We start from the raw sequence: 16,537 nt of genomic DNA on the forward strand, positions 1-16,537 counted from the left end.
CTACAATTAACCAATATTTCCCTGCCTAGCCTCTCATTTGATTCTGCATGTTAATGGAGGCATCTAATGAGAGAGCTAATTGTGTTTTGTGAACTGCAGCTTCCTGGGAGCTTGAACTTGCCTGGATTTGTTGGCTGCATTGAAATAGCGACACTTAATGGTGACATTACAAGCCTTTACAATTTCAAGCACATATACAACCTGAACACAACTGTCCAGAGACCTTGCACAAGGTATGTAATCAATGCATGTAGCATTTTTCAAAATTCAAAAAATAATTTAGCGCTGATTTATGCCAGATATTTTAAAAGACGTTTCAATGATCTGAAATAATCTTATTCCAGATACCCTAAAGTTAGAGAATCATTATTTGAATGATCTTTCGATCTGGATTCTGGCAGCTGGCAGTATTGTCTGTAAAGGCTGTAAAATCATGCTCAAATACCTTTACTATCAAGAAGGATGCCAAAATGATGCAGACCTTTGGTGCCAGGGTGCATTCAGAGTGGCACTTCCACTCCTGATTCAGCCAGCATAAGGAGCCAAGTTAAATATATTTAGTGGATATCTTCAGAGTTGTGGTACATCCAGATGTGGAATAGGAATAGGTATTGCTGTGCCTTAAGATGTTGATAGCCGTGGGTTTAGAAACATCTTAGTCATTAAAAAATCTTATTCCTGATGACCTGATATGTTTGCTTCAAGTGTGGAGAAATAAGGACAGATGCAGAGATTGCAGGTGTCTCATTACTCTCTTCTAAACAGGCAGTCTAGTTATCTGTAAGAAGGAACTGCAGATGCTGGTTTAAACCGAAGATAGACACAAAAAGCAGGAGTACCTCAGCGGGACAGGTAGCATTTCTGGAGAGAAGGAATGGGTGACTTTTTGGGTCGAGACCCTTCTTCTGAAGACGTCTATCTTTAGTCTAGTTGACTAATAGATCCTAAGCCCACTGTAAAAATATTCTAGTTTTAGAATTTATTTCTTACTAACGCTCTATGCGACATGGAGGCGCTGCAGTAGAGTTGCTGCCTTATAGCGCTTGCAACACCGGAGACCCGGCTGTATGTACGGAGTTTGTACGTTCTCCCCATGAACTGCGTGGGTTTTGTCCAAGATCTTTGGTTTCCTTCCGCACACCAAAGACATACTGGTATGTAGGTAAATCGGCTTGGTAAATGTAAAGAATGTCCCTAGTGTGTGTAGCATAGTGTTAATATGCGGGTTGGCGCAGAGCCAGTGGGCTGAAAGGCCTGTTTCTGCGCTGTATCTCTAAACTAAACTAAATTAATTCAAGTGATTACGTCAGTGGACAGTTGAAAGAATATCAAATGGCAAAAAAGCCATTAATTCACTGACAAAGTTGAGTAAGGTTTATAACATCATTATGTCTATCTAGCCATTAGTATACTGTTATTTTCCATCATCAAATGGATCTATAGGATCTATAGGAGGTGCTGCCTCAAAAAGGCATCTGATATCATCCAAGACCCACACCACCCTGGCCATGCTCTCATCGAGCTACTATCATTAGGAAGAAGGTATAGGAGCCTGAAGACCCTGATCTCCTGCTTCTCTACACTTAACAGCAACCATTATGCTCTTGAGCTCTTTACAACATTTACCACAATCCTACCACAGCAACTATGGTCTACTATTGACTTTGTTTTGATCGCATAATGTACATCGGTTTTGCACTATTCTGGTCTAGTTACCTAGTATGACTGATTATTAATTTATTGTATTACTGATTATTGCATAGTTATTTGTGCTTCATTACACCAATGGGACTGTAAAGTTACAGCAAATAAGAATTTCATTGTTCTGTCACTAATACATATGGCAATTACACTCTTGACGTTTGAGTCTTTCGGAATACAAGTATCTATCCTAAATGGTAAGCCAGCAAAGTACTTTCAGAAAGAAACATTTTAACCAGATGAATTGAAAGACAAGTGCAACTGTGCCAATCCAGTTTTGCCTATTTGTTTGGAAACTTGATTCTCATACTGGCATGCAGCAAATTAATCAATAATGTAAACATAGAAAAATAGGTGCAGGAGTTGGCCATTCGGCCCTTTGTGCCAGCATCGCCATTCAATATGATCATGGCTGATCATCTAAAATAAGTACCCCGTTCCTGCTTTTTCGCCATATCCCTTGATTCCTTTAGCCCTAAGAACTCTCTCTTGAAAACTTGAAAATTGGAGTGTACCATTTAAAGGAATTATTTCTGGCAATTTTCCTAAGGTACTAATTATTCAGTGTATACCTAAACACCATTTTAATTTTGCATGCAAAAGTTAAATTAAAACAATAAATAATATTGCCAGTGAAACTGTCTTCTCTGATTCAAATTGATTTCATGCAACTACAATCTGTCTAGCAGCTGTTCCTGTGAACTCTCAGGGTACTGCATCATCTGTCTAAAGACCTCTTTCAGCAAAGACATTTCACAAGCACTGTTGGTATTACGGAAGCAACAGCTGCGGCAATATGCTCTCCTCTTACAAATATGATTTAAACTGTACGTTAGAATGGATACAATAACATTAATTGCAGCCATTTGAGAAAGTAGCCCTCCATGACCTTCTCAAGGGCAATATGGATGAACCATAAATGTTACCTTTTATTGGCCAGTACTGCCCAGATCCTGATAATTAATTGTTTTTTTTAAACTAGACATAAAGATACCAGCCTTTCAGTTATACGGAGGTGGCATGAAATGTGATTGCTAATCACGAAGATGAATAATATGGTGGGGACTTGTAGGCACTCATGAAATATTGATCTCACGTTTGAAGTAGTGGGTGGGTATCAGGGGCATAGCACTGGAGTGGTTCAGGTCGTACCTGGCTGATCGAACTTTCTGTGTCAGCCTTGGGAACTCTGTATCCTCCTCTGCTCCTCCCTCGTGTGGGGTCCCACAGGGCTCAGTTCTTGGCCCTCTCCTCTTTTCTCTCTATTTGCTCCCACTTGGTTCCATACTTAGGAAACATGGAATTTCATTCCACTTTTATGCAGACGACAGTCAGATTTATGTGCCTCTTAAAAAGAAGAATGAACACTCTGTCGGACTGTTACTTGAGTGTCTCAACGACATAAAGGCCTGGATGGCTCTGAACTTTTTTAAATTTAATGATAAAAAGATGGAAGTAATGGTTTTTGGTGGCACCACTGGGGCCCCCCCTGTAGATCTGGGCTCCCTGGCCCAGTATATCAAACCAAGCATCACAAACCTAGGGGTTAAAGTGGACCCTGAGCTTAAATTTGACAGTCAGATCAAGGCTGTTGTTAAATCAAGCTTTTTCCATTTGAGGCAGCTGTAGAATATGTAGAACAGGGAGGTGTAAAGTGAAACTAAGTGAATCATTAGCACTCTTGCTCTCGATTAATTACTAGCGGCAGGTTCACAAACATAGGAACATGTCACTGAGATCACACTTAATTGGAGAATATTATCCAGCCCCAAAGGTGATGGTGTGGAAGGAGCTAAAGGTGAAAATACATTTTGTGTGATGGAATAGATTAACGTTGGGTTGTTTGCATGCAGCAAGATTAAGTACAAATTTGTAAACTAAAATTGCCCAGTTTGATTGTAAATCGGAAATGTTCCCCTATTTACTTTTCAGGTACAAACTTGCCTTTGCCCAAAGCAGAGCTGCCAACTTCTACTTTGATGGTTCAGGTTATGCGTTTGTGCGCAATATAAAAAGGAGAGGACATTTCAACATAGCCACCCGGTTCAGTCTAGACATTCGCACGTCAGCTGACAGTGCCCTCCTGCTGCTGATGGTGAATCAGGTAAGGACAGCCATCATAGAAACATAGAAAAAATAGGTGCAGGAGTAGGCCATTTAGTCCTTCGAGCCAGCACCACCATTCAATATTTCATGGCTGATCATCTAAAATTAGTATCCCGCTCCTGCTTTTTCAGATTAGCCCTAAGAGCTAAATTTAACTCTCTCTTGAAAACATCCAGTGAATTGGCCTCCATTGCCCTCTGTGGCAGAGAATTCCACACATTCACAACACTCTGGGTGAAAAGGTTTTTCCTCATCTCAGTCCTAAATGGCCTACCTCATATTCTTAAACTATGACCCCTGGTTCTAGACTCCCCCAACATCGGGAACAATTTTCCTGCAGCTAGCCTGTCCAATCTTTTAAGAATTTTATATGTTTCTATAAGATACCCTTTCATCCTTCTAAATTCCAGTGAATACAAGCCCAGTCAACCCATTCTTTCATCATTTATACAGGAATCATTGCCCAATATTGTTAGACTGTAGAGTGTAAAACTCACAGGGAAGCAATAGAAAATAAGTCAGAAAATAGTGCTCTGGCCTCAGAGCTTCACAAAGCACCTGATGGGAATGTAGGACAACCTATTAATTAAAAATAATCACAAAAATTAAAATAAAGGATGGAAGTTCTTGTGTTTGAGTACACTTCCATCTTCCCCAAAATAAAAGATTCATAACATTTAGCAATCCTAATAGTTTGGCAAGAGGATGTATTTAAATGTGTTCTTGAACATTATGAGCATTTATTAAACTGTTTCTCTCTGCACTCCTCCACTGCCATAAACCCACACCACTCACACTTGCAAACACATGTTAATCTCTGCATCTTGCTTTGTACACCATTTTAGAAGCAATAACTGTACTTGTATGGTTGATAAATATCACTCTGAAACTCCTTTTGAAAAAAATCATGCACTCATTGTTATCTATTTTATGGGCCAAACGTAGGCAATTGGAACTAGCTTGGATAGAGCCTTTTTTGTCAGAATGGACAAGTAGAGCCGAAGGGCCTGTTTCCATGCTGATGACACCATGAACATTAAAAAAAAAGTCTCAAACAATAACAAATGGAGAAAGGGAAATCAACACCATGGTACAGGATGCAGCTTAAATTCTCACAGTAAATCTCGTCCATTATTCTCATAAAATGATCAAAGATAACAATGTTTCAACCAATCATAAAAAGATGTTACTAAATGTTATAAAATTTAATGGCATGTTAACCAGTTATGGTTGTAATCCTGTCATGGTCTTATAAAAACAGAATTAACATTAATAATGACAATGAGTCATCAGAAATATGTGCACATTCTCCATCAAATTGAAATGTTTTCATCTGATTACAATCACATTTGCCATTTTAACTACCTTCCATGAATGTTTATGTATTCCTCAAGAATATTTTGTTAGATTATCGTTATAGCCAAGTAATCCATTTGGAATGCCTTTCAGGTCAGGCTGCATCTATTAAGAAAAAAAGACCATATATGGAGTTTTTAGCCAACTGACATACTCGGTCTTTGACTTACTTTGTTTTGTTATTTTGATGTCCAGACATTTTTTATTATTTTTAAACAGATTAAACAAAGGCCTTATTTTGCCCATTTGTAATCTACATTTTAAACTATGAATGACGTGTATTTTTATCCTCTTGCTTTTAATGGACATGGTTTTGTCTCATTTTCTCAGGACATGTTCTTCAGTATGGAAATGCAAAATGGTTACATACGGTTGGTTTATGACTTTGGATTCAGTAAAGGTCCTGTCGTCCTTGAGGATACTGACAAGAGGAAACTTATAAATGATGCAAAATATCACGAGGTAAATGAGACAGGGAAGAATTAAAAAACACATTATTTCACGTCAAAACTATTTTAAGGAGTAAACTAAAAGTTTTGTTTTAACTGCACATTGCTTAATTTTGCCATAGTGGAAATGTTGTCCATCCTTATTTTGGATGGTTGATTTCATGGCTCAAGTAGCAAAATAATGTTATTAATGGACAGGTGAATTCATCTGAAAGATTAATTAAGTGTTGCATTGGCTGACCAATCTTACGTAGATTTAAAAATAAAGTGTGCTATTAAAAATCATGCAAGGATTTTGCAAGACTCCATTATCTTATGCGTTCCTGATGACAGGATGCTTCTGCATAGATTTGCAATATTTTGTTATCTGACTAACATTTTTCTTTCACGAATGACACCTGAAATAAATTAATCAGATATAGCTAGATTATCGCCCCTTTTCATCTTAATAATACATACATCAAAATGTATTTATTCTAAATGTTTTAAACACATTTTTATACGTGTATAAAATATAGATTTTAAGTATTATTTATACTCCGTGTGTTGATTCCATGTTTGATGTCCTTTGAAAGTATACATGCCAATTGGTGGGGAGGAAATATGACTTCCTTAACAAAAGTAATTGGAACTGTTTACGGTTTTGGATCTCATTACCAGCTTTGTTTCAGCACATTTGTTTGCTAATGGGTAGGCATGTAATACATTGCACCATTTCTAAATTTCCTGTTTCTGAGTAACGCTGTAAAATAAATATATAACCTCTTTAGGTCTCATTCATCTACCATAATTACAAGAAGATAATCCTCCTGATTGACAGAATCAATGTAAAAAGTGTTGAAAATGAAAAGAAGAAAATAAATTTCACCGACGTCTATGTTGGAGGAGCCCCTGCCGAGATCTTATCAAGGTTAGTTAATGTAGAGTGTAAATATTGCTATTTTTTTGCATAATATAAGTAATAGTGTAAATTACTAAATAAATCACCTAATAAGATTTAAGTACACGCTATTAAACAATAATTTAGTACTTGTTTCCTTTTCCCCTTTATAGTGGAAAACCTATTTATATCTAAGGAAATCCAAAACTGGAAATGCTGGAAATCTGAAATAAAACAGAAAACACTCAGCGGTCAGGCAGCATCTGTGGAAGGAAAAACAATTCATGCCGCAGGTCCAAGCTCCTTATCATATCCAGAATGATAGCTCTTTCTCCTTGCATTGCTGCTGCCTTGCCATGCTGAGAGTTTCCAAATTATTTTTTTAGTAACATCTAGTGGTGGAATAATTATCACCATACAGATATTTGGGAACATTAGACATCACTATCACACAGTACAAACACTCAAGGGAAGGAGGTTTCAGCATATGACAGTCCAGCCATCCCAGGAATTAACCTTGTAAACCTATGCTGCACTCCCTCAATAGCAAGAATTCAGTCTGAAGAAGGGTCTCGACCCGCAACGTCACCCATTCCTTCTCTCCAGAAATGCTGCCTGTCCCGCTGAGTTACTCCAGCATTTTGTGTCTTCCTTCCATGTACCTGTTTAACCGTTTCTCAAACGTTGTGATAGTTCCAGCCTTAACTACCTCATCTGGCAGCTTACACCATACACCCACCACTCATTATGTGAAAAAGTTACCCCTCAGATTCCTATTAAATCTTTTCCCTTTCACCTTAACCTATGTCCTTTGGTCCTCTATTTCCCTACTCTGTGCATGAATAGGAATTTAAAATTGTCAGTTTCTGGGAGGAGCATGCCAATGCATCTTTAATGATATGTTCATCCATAATCTCATGGTTTTTTCATAACTATTACAATTATTTATTGTGTTGATAATTTGGGTGACCTGTGTTTCTGAGTTGCCCCTCCTCCCAACATTGCTTTAGTCACTCAATGAATAATAGTTATAGTTAAAACTCACAAACTTTACTTAGTCACCTCTTCTGAAAAAAATAGTGAAAGTAAATCATAGCACATTTTTCCATCCAATTTGCTGAGAGGGTTCCACTGTCTGGATCTGTTGCTCAGATTCCACATTTGCCCTGCACTTGCCCAGTTTGGATTTGTTGGGTCAATCATGCTGACCAAGAACATTGTGGCACAATTTAGCAAGGTTTGAATTAATGGCAGAACCTTATGTAGACAAATTAGATCATCAAGTAAACCTCTGCTTCTATCAAAACTACATACTTTTGGATGCTGTCATACAGAAGCAGTTTAAAAAAACAATCAGATTGTTGTATTTCATTTTTTTAATTGGAAATTATTTTTGTAGAAGTGAAAACATTTTGAAATACCTTTTAACAATTAAAAATAATTATTACCAATGTAAAAAAATTAAAACATAGGGTAGACCATCAGGGCGGAAATGTCAAATACTCAAGGGCATAGCTTTAAGATGAGAAGGGCAACATTTAAAGGAGATATACATGGCAAATGTTTTACACAGGGTGGTCGGTGCATGGAACACCTAGCCGGGCATGGTGGTGGGAGCAGATGCAATAGTGGCATTTAAGAGATTTTTGGATAAGCACAGATGTGCAGGGAATGGAAGGGTTTGGATTAACTTGGGGCAGATAAGAGTTGGTCTAAGAATCATGTTTGCCATAGACATTGTGGGCCAAAGGGCTTATTCCTGTGCTACACTTTTCTATGTCTATATAATTTTCTTTACTACTGCATTTTTCCTAACAATTGTACAAGCTCCATTAAAGTGGATGAATTTGCACTAAATTTATTCCAGTGCAGGAGCTGTGAGAACATTTCTCAGCACATGTGCTGAAGGACTTCAATAAATTGTTGTAACAATGCTGGAGTCAATGTTGAGTGAGGAACAAAGTTTATTACACGTGAGCAAGTTCAGTACTTCCATATTTCAATGAGCAAGTGCCTCAGTCTCTAAGACAAGGTCCCTAAGATATTTGCACATAAACAAATAACTTCGCAATTCACCATGAAAGTAGTGATAGTTATTAGCAAAATTCATTGCAATTAATTTATAACTTCATCTTCCCTTTATTTTTTGGATAGGCTCAGATCACACATAGCCATGGATGTAGGATTTCGGGGTTGTCTCAGGAGTTTCCAGTTCCAGAGGAGAGACTTCAATATATTAGAGGAAGAGGGGACACTGGGAGTCAGCAATGGTTGCACTGAAGATTCTCTTGTAAGTGCATTTGACATTATTGATCAATCTAAACGGTGCATTTTAAATCTTGGTTTGTGAAATTAATTGCCACGTGCAGCTTACTTCAGACAGAAAAGTAAACTGATCAAAAATATGCATAAGCTATCATATAATTTTCCTTTGTTGCCAACAATTGAAAACAAATCAAATTCACTAAATTCAGGTAAATTGCTTTCTGTTTGTGTCCAAACTGGCCAGTCTTACTGCAAGTTCTCCATTCGTAATACTAACTCGGTTTTTCTCCCTCCACTGACACAGTCGGATCTGCTAGGCATGTCTCACAGGGGGACTGAGCAGAGGTGTTCAGCGAAACGATCACCAAGCCTGCGCTAGGTCTCGCCAATATATAATTCACACCTGGAACAGAAGATATTTTCATTGCTCTCTCCATGACTCCCTTACCTTCTCCGTAATTTGTTTTCTCTTTTACTTTTCTGATGAAGGGTTACCTCTATTCTCTTTCCAGGCCTACTGTGTACATTTAGTTCAGATTTTAAGCTTTTTTTGTGATGGGCCTTGCAGCAATACAGTGGAAACAGGCCCTTTGGCTCAACTTGCCCACGATGACCAACATGCCCCATCTACACTAGTGCCACCTGCAGCTTATTTTTATTTTTCTTTGGAAACTGCATTTTTTTTTACCTTTGGCTGCATTGTTTTGCTTGTTGTGCATCATTCAACGGATCAAGGACAAAATCTATAACCATCTTTGCCACAGTTATTTTGAATGTACTATAGCTACAATCTAGATATGTCCCTTATCTCTTTTTAACCACATGTTAAGAGAAAGTTATCATTAATGCTGCAGCTATCAATGGTGTCATTTCAATTGTCGGCATTGATTTTTTCATTGTACTTTAGCCATAGTTAGGATAATTTCTATTTTAGTACTACTATTTCAAGATTGTTAAAAATAAATATTCCAAACAAATCCCCTCCTATGACTATCAGACTCCTGAACCAACCATGTCTTTCACACACCCTTCCCAGAGTTGTCGCCACATACCCTTACTCTTAATTCTTCTTTGTTTGGTTATTCTGTCATTATACTTTAATATCTTTATTGCACTACTTTAGATTGCATGGCAATCTTGGATCATTTTGTACTTATCAGTGCATTTATTGTTGTATTTGACAATGCCTTATGTCTACTGTTTACTCTATGAGCTTCATGTGACCTAGGAATGTCATTGCGTCCTGGTGTATATGACAATAGACTAATCTGAATTTGAATGAAGCAGAGCATGGAACACTTTACACTCATAGCACTATTGTATGCGTCTGCTAGATGTAGTTGGTCAGGAAGATCCAAACGTGTTTTGTTTCAGATTTGTATGCTATCCACACATATCCTTAATGTTTGACTTAAACTTTGACGATCTGTGCATCTGGTAGAGAAGGAAAACAAAAGTTTAATTTTAATTGTCATTTTACAATACATAATTCTTTCTTTGCTGAAAGAAATGAAGAAAACAATAGTGCAGAAGCACATATCCAGCAATGAGTTTCTTCAATCCATAGATGAATAGCATGCAGGGCAATCACTGACTAAAGGAAAATTTGTCCCGTGTATGATCAGTTGAATGGGTGAAGCGTTTCAATAGCAAGTGTAGGAAGGAACTACAGATGCTGGTTAACACAGAAGATAAACACAAAGCTGAGTAACTCAGCAGGTAAGGCAGCATGTCAGGAGAAAAGGAATAGGTGATGTTTCTGGGCCGTGACCCTTCTTCAGACGCTGCTGCACCTATTTATTTTCTCCAGAGATGCTGCCTAACCCGCTGAGTTACTCCAGCATTTTGTGTCTTTTTGTCTATAGCAACACATATTGTTTTTGGGCGTGATTGCTTATTTTCAATGTACACACTTCTGACCACAGATATCTCGCATGGCCTATTTCAATGGCGAAGGATTCATCTCTTCCACAGAAAAAATCACGCCATTTTCAAACTTCGAAGGAGGCTTCAACTTCAGGACCATTCAATCCAATGGTCTGCTTTTCCATTACAATAACGGAGTGAGTATCAATCAGAAATTTCAGTGGGAATTTTAACTGAAACTAGTATCCAACATTTTGTAGAAAATTATGGGATTAGTTACCACACAAGGAATTACCACCAAGTTAAAGGCCAAGGATGGAAGGGATTGTTGAAGATAATCAAGTTTTGGATTGAGAAGACTTGCTCAGTGATGCTGCAGACTGCTTAATGTCGTAATTTCTTCTAAAAATATAAATTATTCCGTTTTGTAAGTAATAAAGGGTTGGTAACTGAATAGATCTTGAAAGGGATATTAATCAAGGGTATCAGGTGAATATTTAACCCCTGCTCCTCATTTTCTCAAGAGATTATCTCCAACCATTAACGCTGCCACCCCAGCTCTCCACAACCTTGACTCTCCTGGGTACCAGATGGCTGAACATGACTACATTGAACTAAGTTTCACAACTTGCAATATATCATTAACATTTATTTTATTATTCCTTGGTGATATCCATACGTTGCAGTATAATTGAGTGAAGTTCTTTGTTAAAAGGAAATCTGGAGCATGAAATCTGTATTTGTTTATAATGCAATCTCTAACATATTTATATTAAACTAGACCAAGTGCAGACCCATTGGGTCTGTTCCCCCAACGTTCCCCCAACACACTAACTACCCCCCCCCCCCCGCACTCACACTAATTACCCCACTTGATATTATATTTATATTATTAATTTGCTCCTTTTACCCCATAACCACCCTATTTACTGACGCATAGCCCCCAACATGCAGTCACATCTAGAGAGGGGGGGGGGGGGGTAGAGAGTGAGGGCAGAGAGAGAAGGGGCAGAGACAGAGAGAGAGACAGAGACACAGAGAGAGGGGCCAGAGGGACAGGGGGTGGCGAGGAGGAGAAGAGGGAGGGTGGGTGATAGGGGAAAGGAGGAGGGGAGAGGAGAGGGTGAGAGTGAGGGGGAGAGAGGGGGGAAGAGGTGAGGGGAGGGGGGAGAGGTGAGGGGGGGGGAGAGGGGAAGGGGAGAGGTGGGGAGCAGGGAGGGTGGAGGGAAAAGGGGGTAGGGGCTGTGGGAGGGAGGGAGGGGGATTTAGGGGAGGGACGGTGGGGGAGGGGATGGGGGGAGGAGGGGGAAGAAAAAGAGGTTAGTAGAGGCGAAGGGGGGGGGAGGAGAGGGGGGGAGAGAGAGGAGAGGGGGGGGAGGGAAGGGGGGGAGAGGGGGGGGGAGAGGAGAGGGGGGGGGAGAGGGGGATGGGGGGATGAGGGGGGGGGAGAGAGGAGAGGGAGAGGAGAGGAGAGGGGGGAGAGGAGAGGGGAGAGGGAGAGGGGGGGGGAGAGGAGAGAGGGGGGGGAGAGGAGAGAGAGGGGGGAGGAAGAGAGGAGAGGGAGAAGGGGGAGGGGGGAAGAGAGGAGGGGGGGAGAGAGGAGAGGGGGGAGAGAGGAGGGGGGGAGGGAGAGGAAGAGGGGCGGGAGAGAGGAGAGGGAGGGAGAGAGGAGGGGGGGGGAGAGAGGGAGGGGGGGGAGAGAGGAGAGGGGGGGGAGAGAGAGGAGAGGGGGGGGAGAGAGGACGGGGGGGGAGAGAGGAGAGGGGGAGGGGGGGGAGGAGAGGGGGGGGAGAGAGGAGGAGGGGGGAGAGAGGAGAGGGGGGGGGACGGAGAGAGGAGAGGGGGGGAGAGAGGAGAGGGGGGGGAGGGAGGAGGGGGGGGGGAGGGAGAGAGAGGAGGGGGGGGAGGAGAGAGGAGAGGGGGGGGAGAGAGGAGGAGGGGGGGGAGAGAGGAGGAGGGGGAGGAGGAGAGAGGGAGGAGGGAGAGAGGAGAGGGGGGAGGAGGAGAGGGGGGGGGGGAAGAGGGGGGAGAGAGGGGAGAGGGGGAGGGAGAGAGGATCGAGGGGCGGGAGAGAGGAGAGGGGGCGAGAGAGAGGAGAGGGGGGGGAGAGAGGAGAGGGGGGGGGAGAGAGGAGAGGGGGGGAGAGAGGACGGGGGGAGAGACGAGAGCGGGAGAGGAGAGGGGGGGAAAGAGGGGGGGGGAAGAGGGGGGGGGAGAGAAGAGAGGGGGGGGAGAGAGGAGAGGGCGGGGAGAGAGGAGGGGGGGGGGAGAGTAGAAGAGGGGGGGAGAGAGGAGAGGGGGGGGATGAGAGGAGAGGGGGGGGAGAGAGGAGAGGGGGGGGGAGAGAGAGAGAGAGGGGGGGGACGAGAGGAGAGGGGGGGAAGAGAGGAGAGGGGGGGGGAGAGAGGAGGGGGGGGGGAGAGGAGAGGGGGGGAGAGAGGAGAGGGGGGGGAGAGGAGGAGGGGGTGGGAGGAGAGGAGAGGGGGGTGAGAGAGGAGAGGGGGGGAGAGAGGAGAGGGGGGGGAGAGAGGAGAGGGGGGGAGAGAGGAGAGGGGGGGAGAGAGGAGAGGGGGGGGAGAGAGGAGAGGAGAGGGGGGGAGAGAGGAGAGGGGGGGAGAGAGGAGAGGGGGGGGGGAGAGAGGAGAGGGGGGGGAGAGAGGAGAGGGGGGGGAGAGAGGAGAGGGGGGGAGAGAGGAGAGGGGGGGAGAGAGAGGAGAGGGGGGGAGAGAGGAGGGGGGAGAGAGGAGAGGGGGGGAGAGAGGAGAGGGGGGGAGAGAGGAGGGGGGAGAGAGGAGAGGGGGGGGGAGAGAGGAGAGGGGGGGAGAGAGGAGAGGGGGGGGAGAGAGGAGAGGGGGGGGAGAGAGGAGAGGGGGGGAGAGAGGAGAGGGGGGGAGAGGAGAGGGGGGGGGAGAGAGGAGAGGGGGGGGGGGGGAGAGAGGAGAGGGGGGGGGGGAGAGAGGAGAGGGGGGGGGGGAGAGAGTGACTTTTTATTTCAACCCAAACCCCCAAACAACCATTTGCAGGCAGTGAGAGGAGAGGGGGAGCGAGGAGAGGGAGGGGCGAGGAGAGGGGGGGGGAAGAGGAGAGGGGGGGGGGAGAGGGTGGGGGGAAGAGGGGAGGGGGGGGAAGAGGGGAGGGGGGAAGAGGGGGGAAGAGGGGGGGAGAGGGGAAGAGAGGGGGGGGGATGGGGGCGAGGGGGGGGAGAGGAGAGGGTGGGGGGGAGAGGAGAGGGGGGGGGGGAGGAGAGGGTGGGGGGGAGAGGAGGGGGGGGGGAGGGGAGGGGGGGGTGAGGAGAGGGGGGGGGAGAGAGAGAGTGCCTTTTGGTTTCAACCCAAACCCGCCAAACAACCATTTGCAGGCAGTTATTTTTTACTTTAACCATATTTTCATTTTCAAACCACATTAAGGGTACTTACTCACAGTTGTGTGGACATGTGTTCAGTGTTATTCACAGCTCAGAGAAACGTGACCCTCTGCCTTCCTCCAGCTTGCAGACTAATTGAGGCACACCACTTCCTGGTTTTATAGTCCATCCCCCCCTGCCACCAGCGGGGGCAGCAGAGAGAATGGGGAATTTTGTAAAATCATTAATATATCTGTCATTTTTAATCGACTGGAAAAATCCTCGGAACACATGCGGCGGAGGGGGCTCTGAGTGAGGTGGCCCAAAATGATGGCCGTAGGTGGCGGCGTTCTCTCGGAAATCGCAGCACAGATGGCCAAAACCAGTCAAGAACAGGCTTTTAGTAATATAGATTATAAATTAATACCAAATGTTGAAGTGCTTTATAATTAACAATTATTATTATATATTACAAGGATAATTGAACGTAACTTAGTACATTCAGGACTGAAATTGTCTTGTAAACTCAGATTGTCTAAAGCATTTGAGGTTACAAAGATAATTCTGGTATAGTTCTGAATTAACTAAGCTTTGAATATCATAGGTTGATATATTGCAAGATAGAGATGAAAGTGCTCAAGTTAAAAATGGTTAAATTCAGTTAAGGGAGAGATTTTAATCCAGATACAAAGGCTCTGGTTCCTTTTTTAATATTGAATATTTTGTCTTGAGATATAGACCCTGATAAAAATGGTACCACACATAGTGAGAGACCACCATGTATCACAGTGTGATTTACAAATCTATTTTCAGGCTGATGTCTTCTCCCTTGCTTTGGACAATGGTACTGTCATTTTCAAAATTAAAGAAAAAACAATGCGATCTACAATGAAGCAATATAATGATGGGCACAATCATTTTGTTAGAGCAACTGTCACCCCATCAAGGTAAGTAACATTCTGCATTGATGTACATTGCAAAGTAATGAAAGGAGTTGTCAACAGTGCTGCTACGCTGACCTTCATTGTCTGTTCCAAATAGCATCCTTTTGAACCATTGCAATTCTTCCAGTGAAGATCAAGATGGTGGTCCACCATTATGTTCTCCAGGGAAATTAGGGATATGTAATAAATACTGACCATGTCAGAGATGTATCCATGCCGATAGGTAGGGTCATAGAACATGGACACAGGCCCTTCAGCCCATTTTGCCCATGCCATCCAAGGTGCCCCATCTACACAGGTGCCACCTGCCCGCATTTGGCCCAGAACCCTCTAAACTTTCCTATCCATGTACCTGTCCAAAAATATGTTATTAACAAAAATATCTCATCACTAAGATATGATTTGAATTTCACCAGGATGTCTCAATTCTAGATGTTCCATTATAACACGTAGGTTTAGGTTTACTATTGTCACCCGTACTGAGGTACCTTGAAAACCTTATGTTGTGTCCCATCCAATCAAATCAGATAATACTATCCATGAATACAAACAAGCCACACTCAAATATAAAATATAGAGTGATAGAAAGATACAGAGTGCAGAATATCGTTCTCAATATTGTAGCAAAACAGTTCCAGAGAAGAAGTCCAATGTCCGCAATTTATACTGTGCCCTAATTTATGAAAGGACTGTTCATAAGTCTGATAAGAAAGGGGAAGTTTGGTGGTGCGCACTTTCAAATATCTGTATCCTCTGCTGGATGCGAGCAATGACAAAAAGGAATGATGGGGGTGAGATATGTCTTTAATTACATTGCCTGTTTTCCTGAGGTAGCATGAAGTGGTCAGAAATGAGGATACTCACCAGCAATTTTGCAAATCATCTATTCCATTCACGACTTTTCAGCTAATGAAGCAATCAATTTCAGGCATAAGCGCTGTGGCAAGTAACATTCATGCTAAAAATGTGTCAGACATGACCATCTCTAACAAGTGAAAGTCTAACCATCTCCCCTTGACATTCAATGGCATTACCATCAGTAAATCCACCACATCAACTTACTGGTGGCTCACCGCTGATGAGAAACTGAAGTGGACCAGCCATATAATACTGTGGCTGCAGGAGTTGTTCAGAAGCTGGTATCATGCCATGAGTGGCATACTTTCATTCAGCTAGCTTGGAAATGTCAATCTAAATTTGTATCCATATTCTGGGCAATGCCCTGAAACAAAAATGTTCCCATTATTTTCAAGGCTCAATTCAGAATTGTTATTGACTGTTCCCCACTTGGTTAAATTAACACAGTTCCAGAAATAATTAAAACATTCAACTATCCAGATTAAAGTTGACCACTTGATTGATGCCCCATCCACCATCTAAAGCATTCATTCCCTCCACCACTGTCACACCATAGCCACTGTGCACTTACAAAATGCACTGCCTGAACTTGCTCAGCGACTCCAATATCTCCTCTCAAAGATATGACTTCTACTTCCATGAAGCATAGAGGTAGCAGGAACCAAGGAATGCAACTACTTGCAGGTTCCCTGGTAAACCACACACCATCCTGTATTGGCAATAAATTGTCATTCCTTCATTGCAATTAATTCCTGAAACTCTTTCCCCA

At 42.8% G+C, this 16,537-nt stretch overlaps 1 protein-coding gene across 2 annotated transcripts in view; it reads left to right on the forward strand.

Moving 5' to 3' along the window:
- The window catches only part of lama4 (laminin subunit alpha 4), a 122,630-nt gene that overhangs the window by 90,368 nt on the left and 15,725 nt on the right, over positions 1-16,537 (forward strand). For both annotated transcript variants that reach the window (XM_033021147.1, XM_033021148.1), the window contains 7 exons: positions 100-233; positions 3,634-3,805; positions 5,494-5,625; positions 6,383-6,522; positions 8,647-8,782; positions 10,683-10,820; positions 14,780-14,913. In XM_033021147.1, coding sequence (XP_032877038.1) covers positions 100-233; positions 3,634-3,805; positions 5,494-5,625; positions 6,383-6,522; positions 8,647-8,782; positions 10,683-10,820; positions 14,780-14,913 — 986 coding nt within the window. The remainder of the gene's footprint in view (positions 1-99; positions 234-3,633; positions 3,806-5,493; positions 5,626-6,382; positions 6,523-8,646; positions 8,783-10,682; positions 10,821-14,779; positions 14,914-16,537) is intronic.

Source organism: Amblyraja radiata, chromosome 5 (genome assembly GCF_010909765.2).
Source record: "Amblyraja radiata isolate CabotCenter1 chromosome 5, sAmbRad1.1.pri, whole genome shotgun sequence".
Taxonomy (NCBI): Eukaryota; Metazoa; Chordata; class Chondrichthyes; order Rajiformes; family Rajidae; genus Amblyraja; species Amblyraja radiata.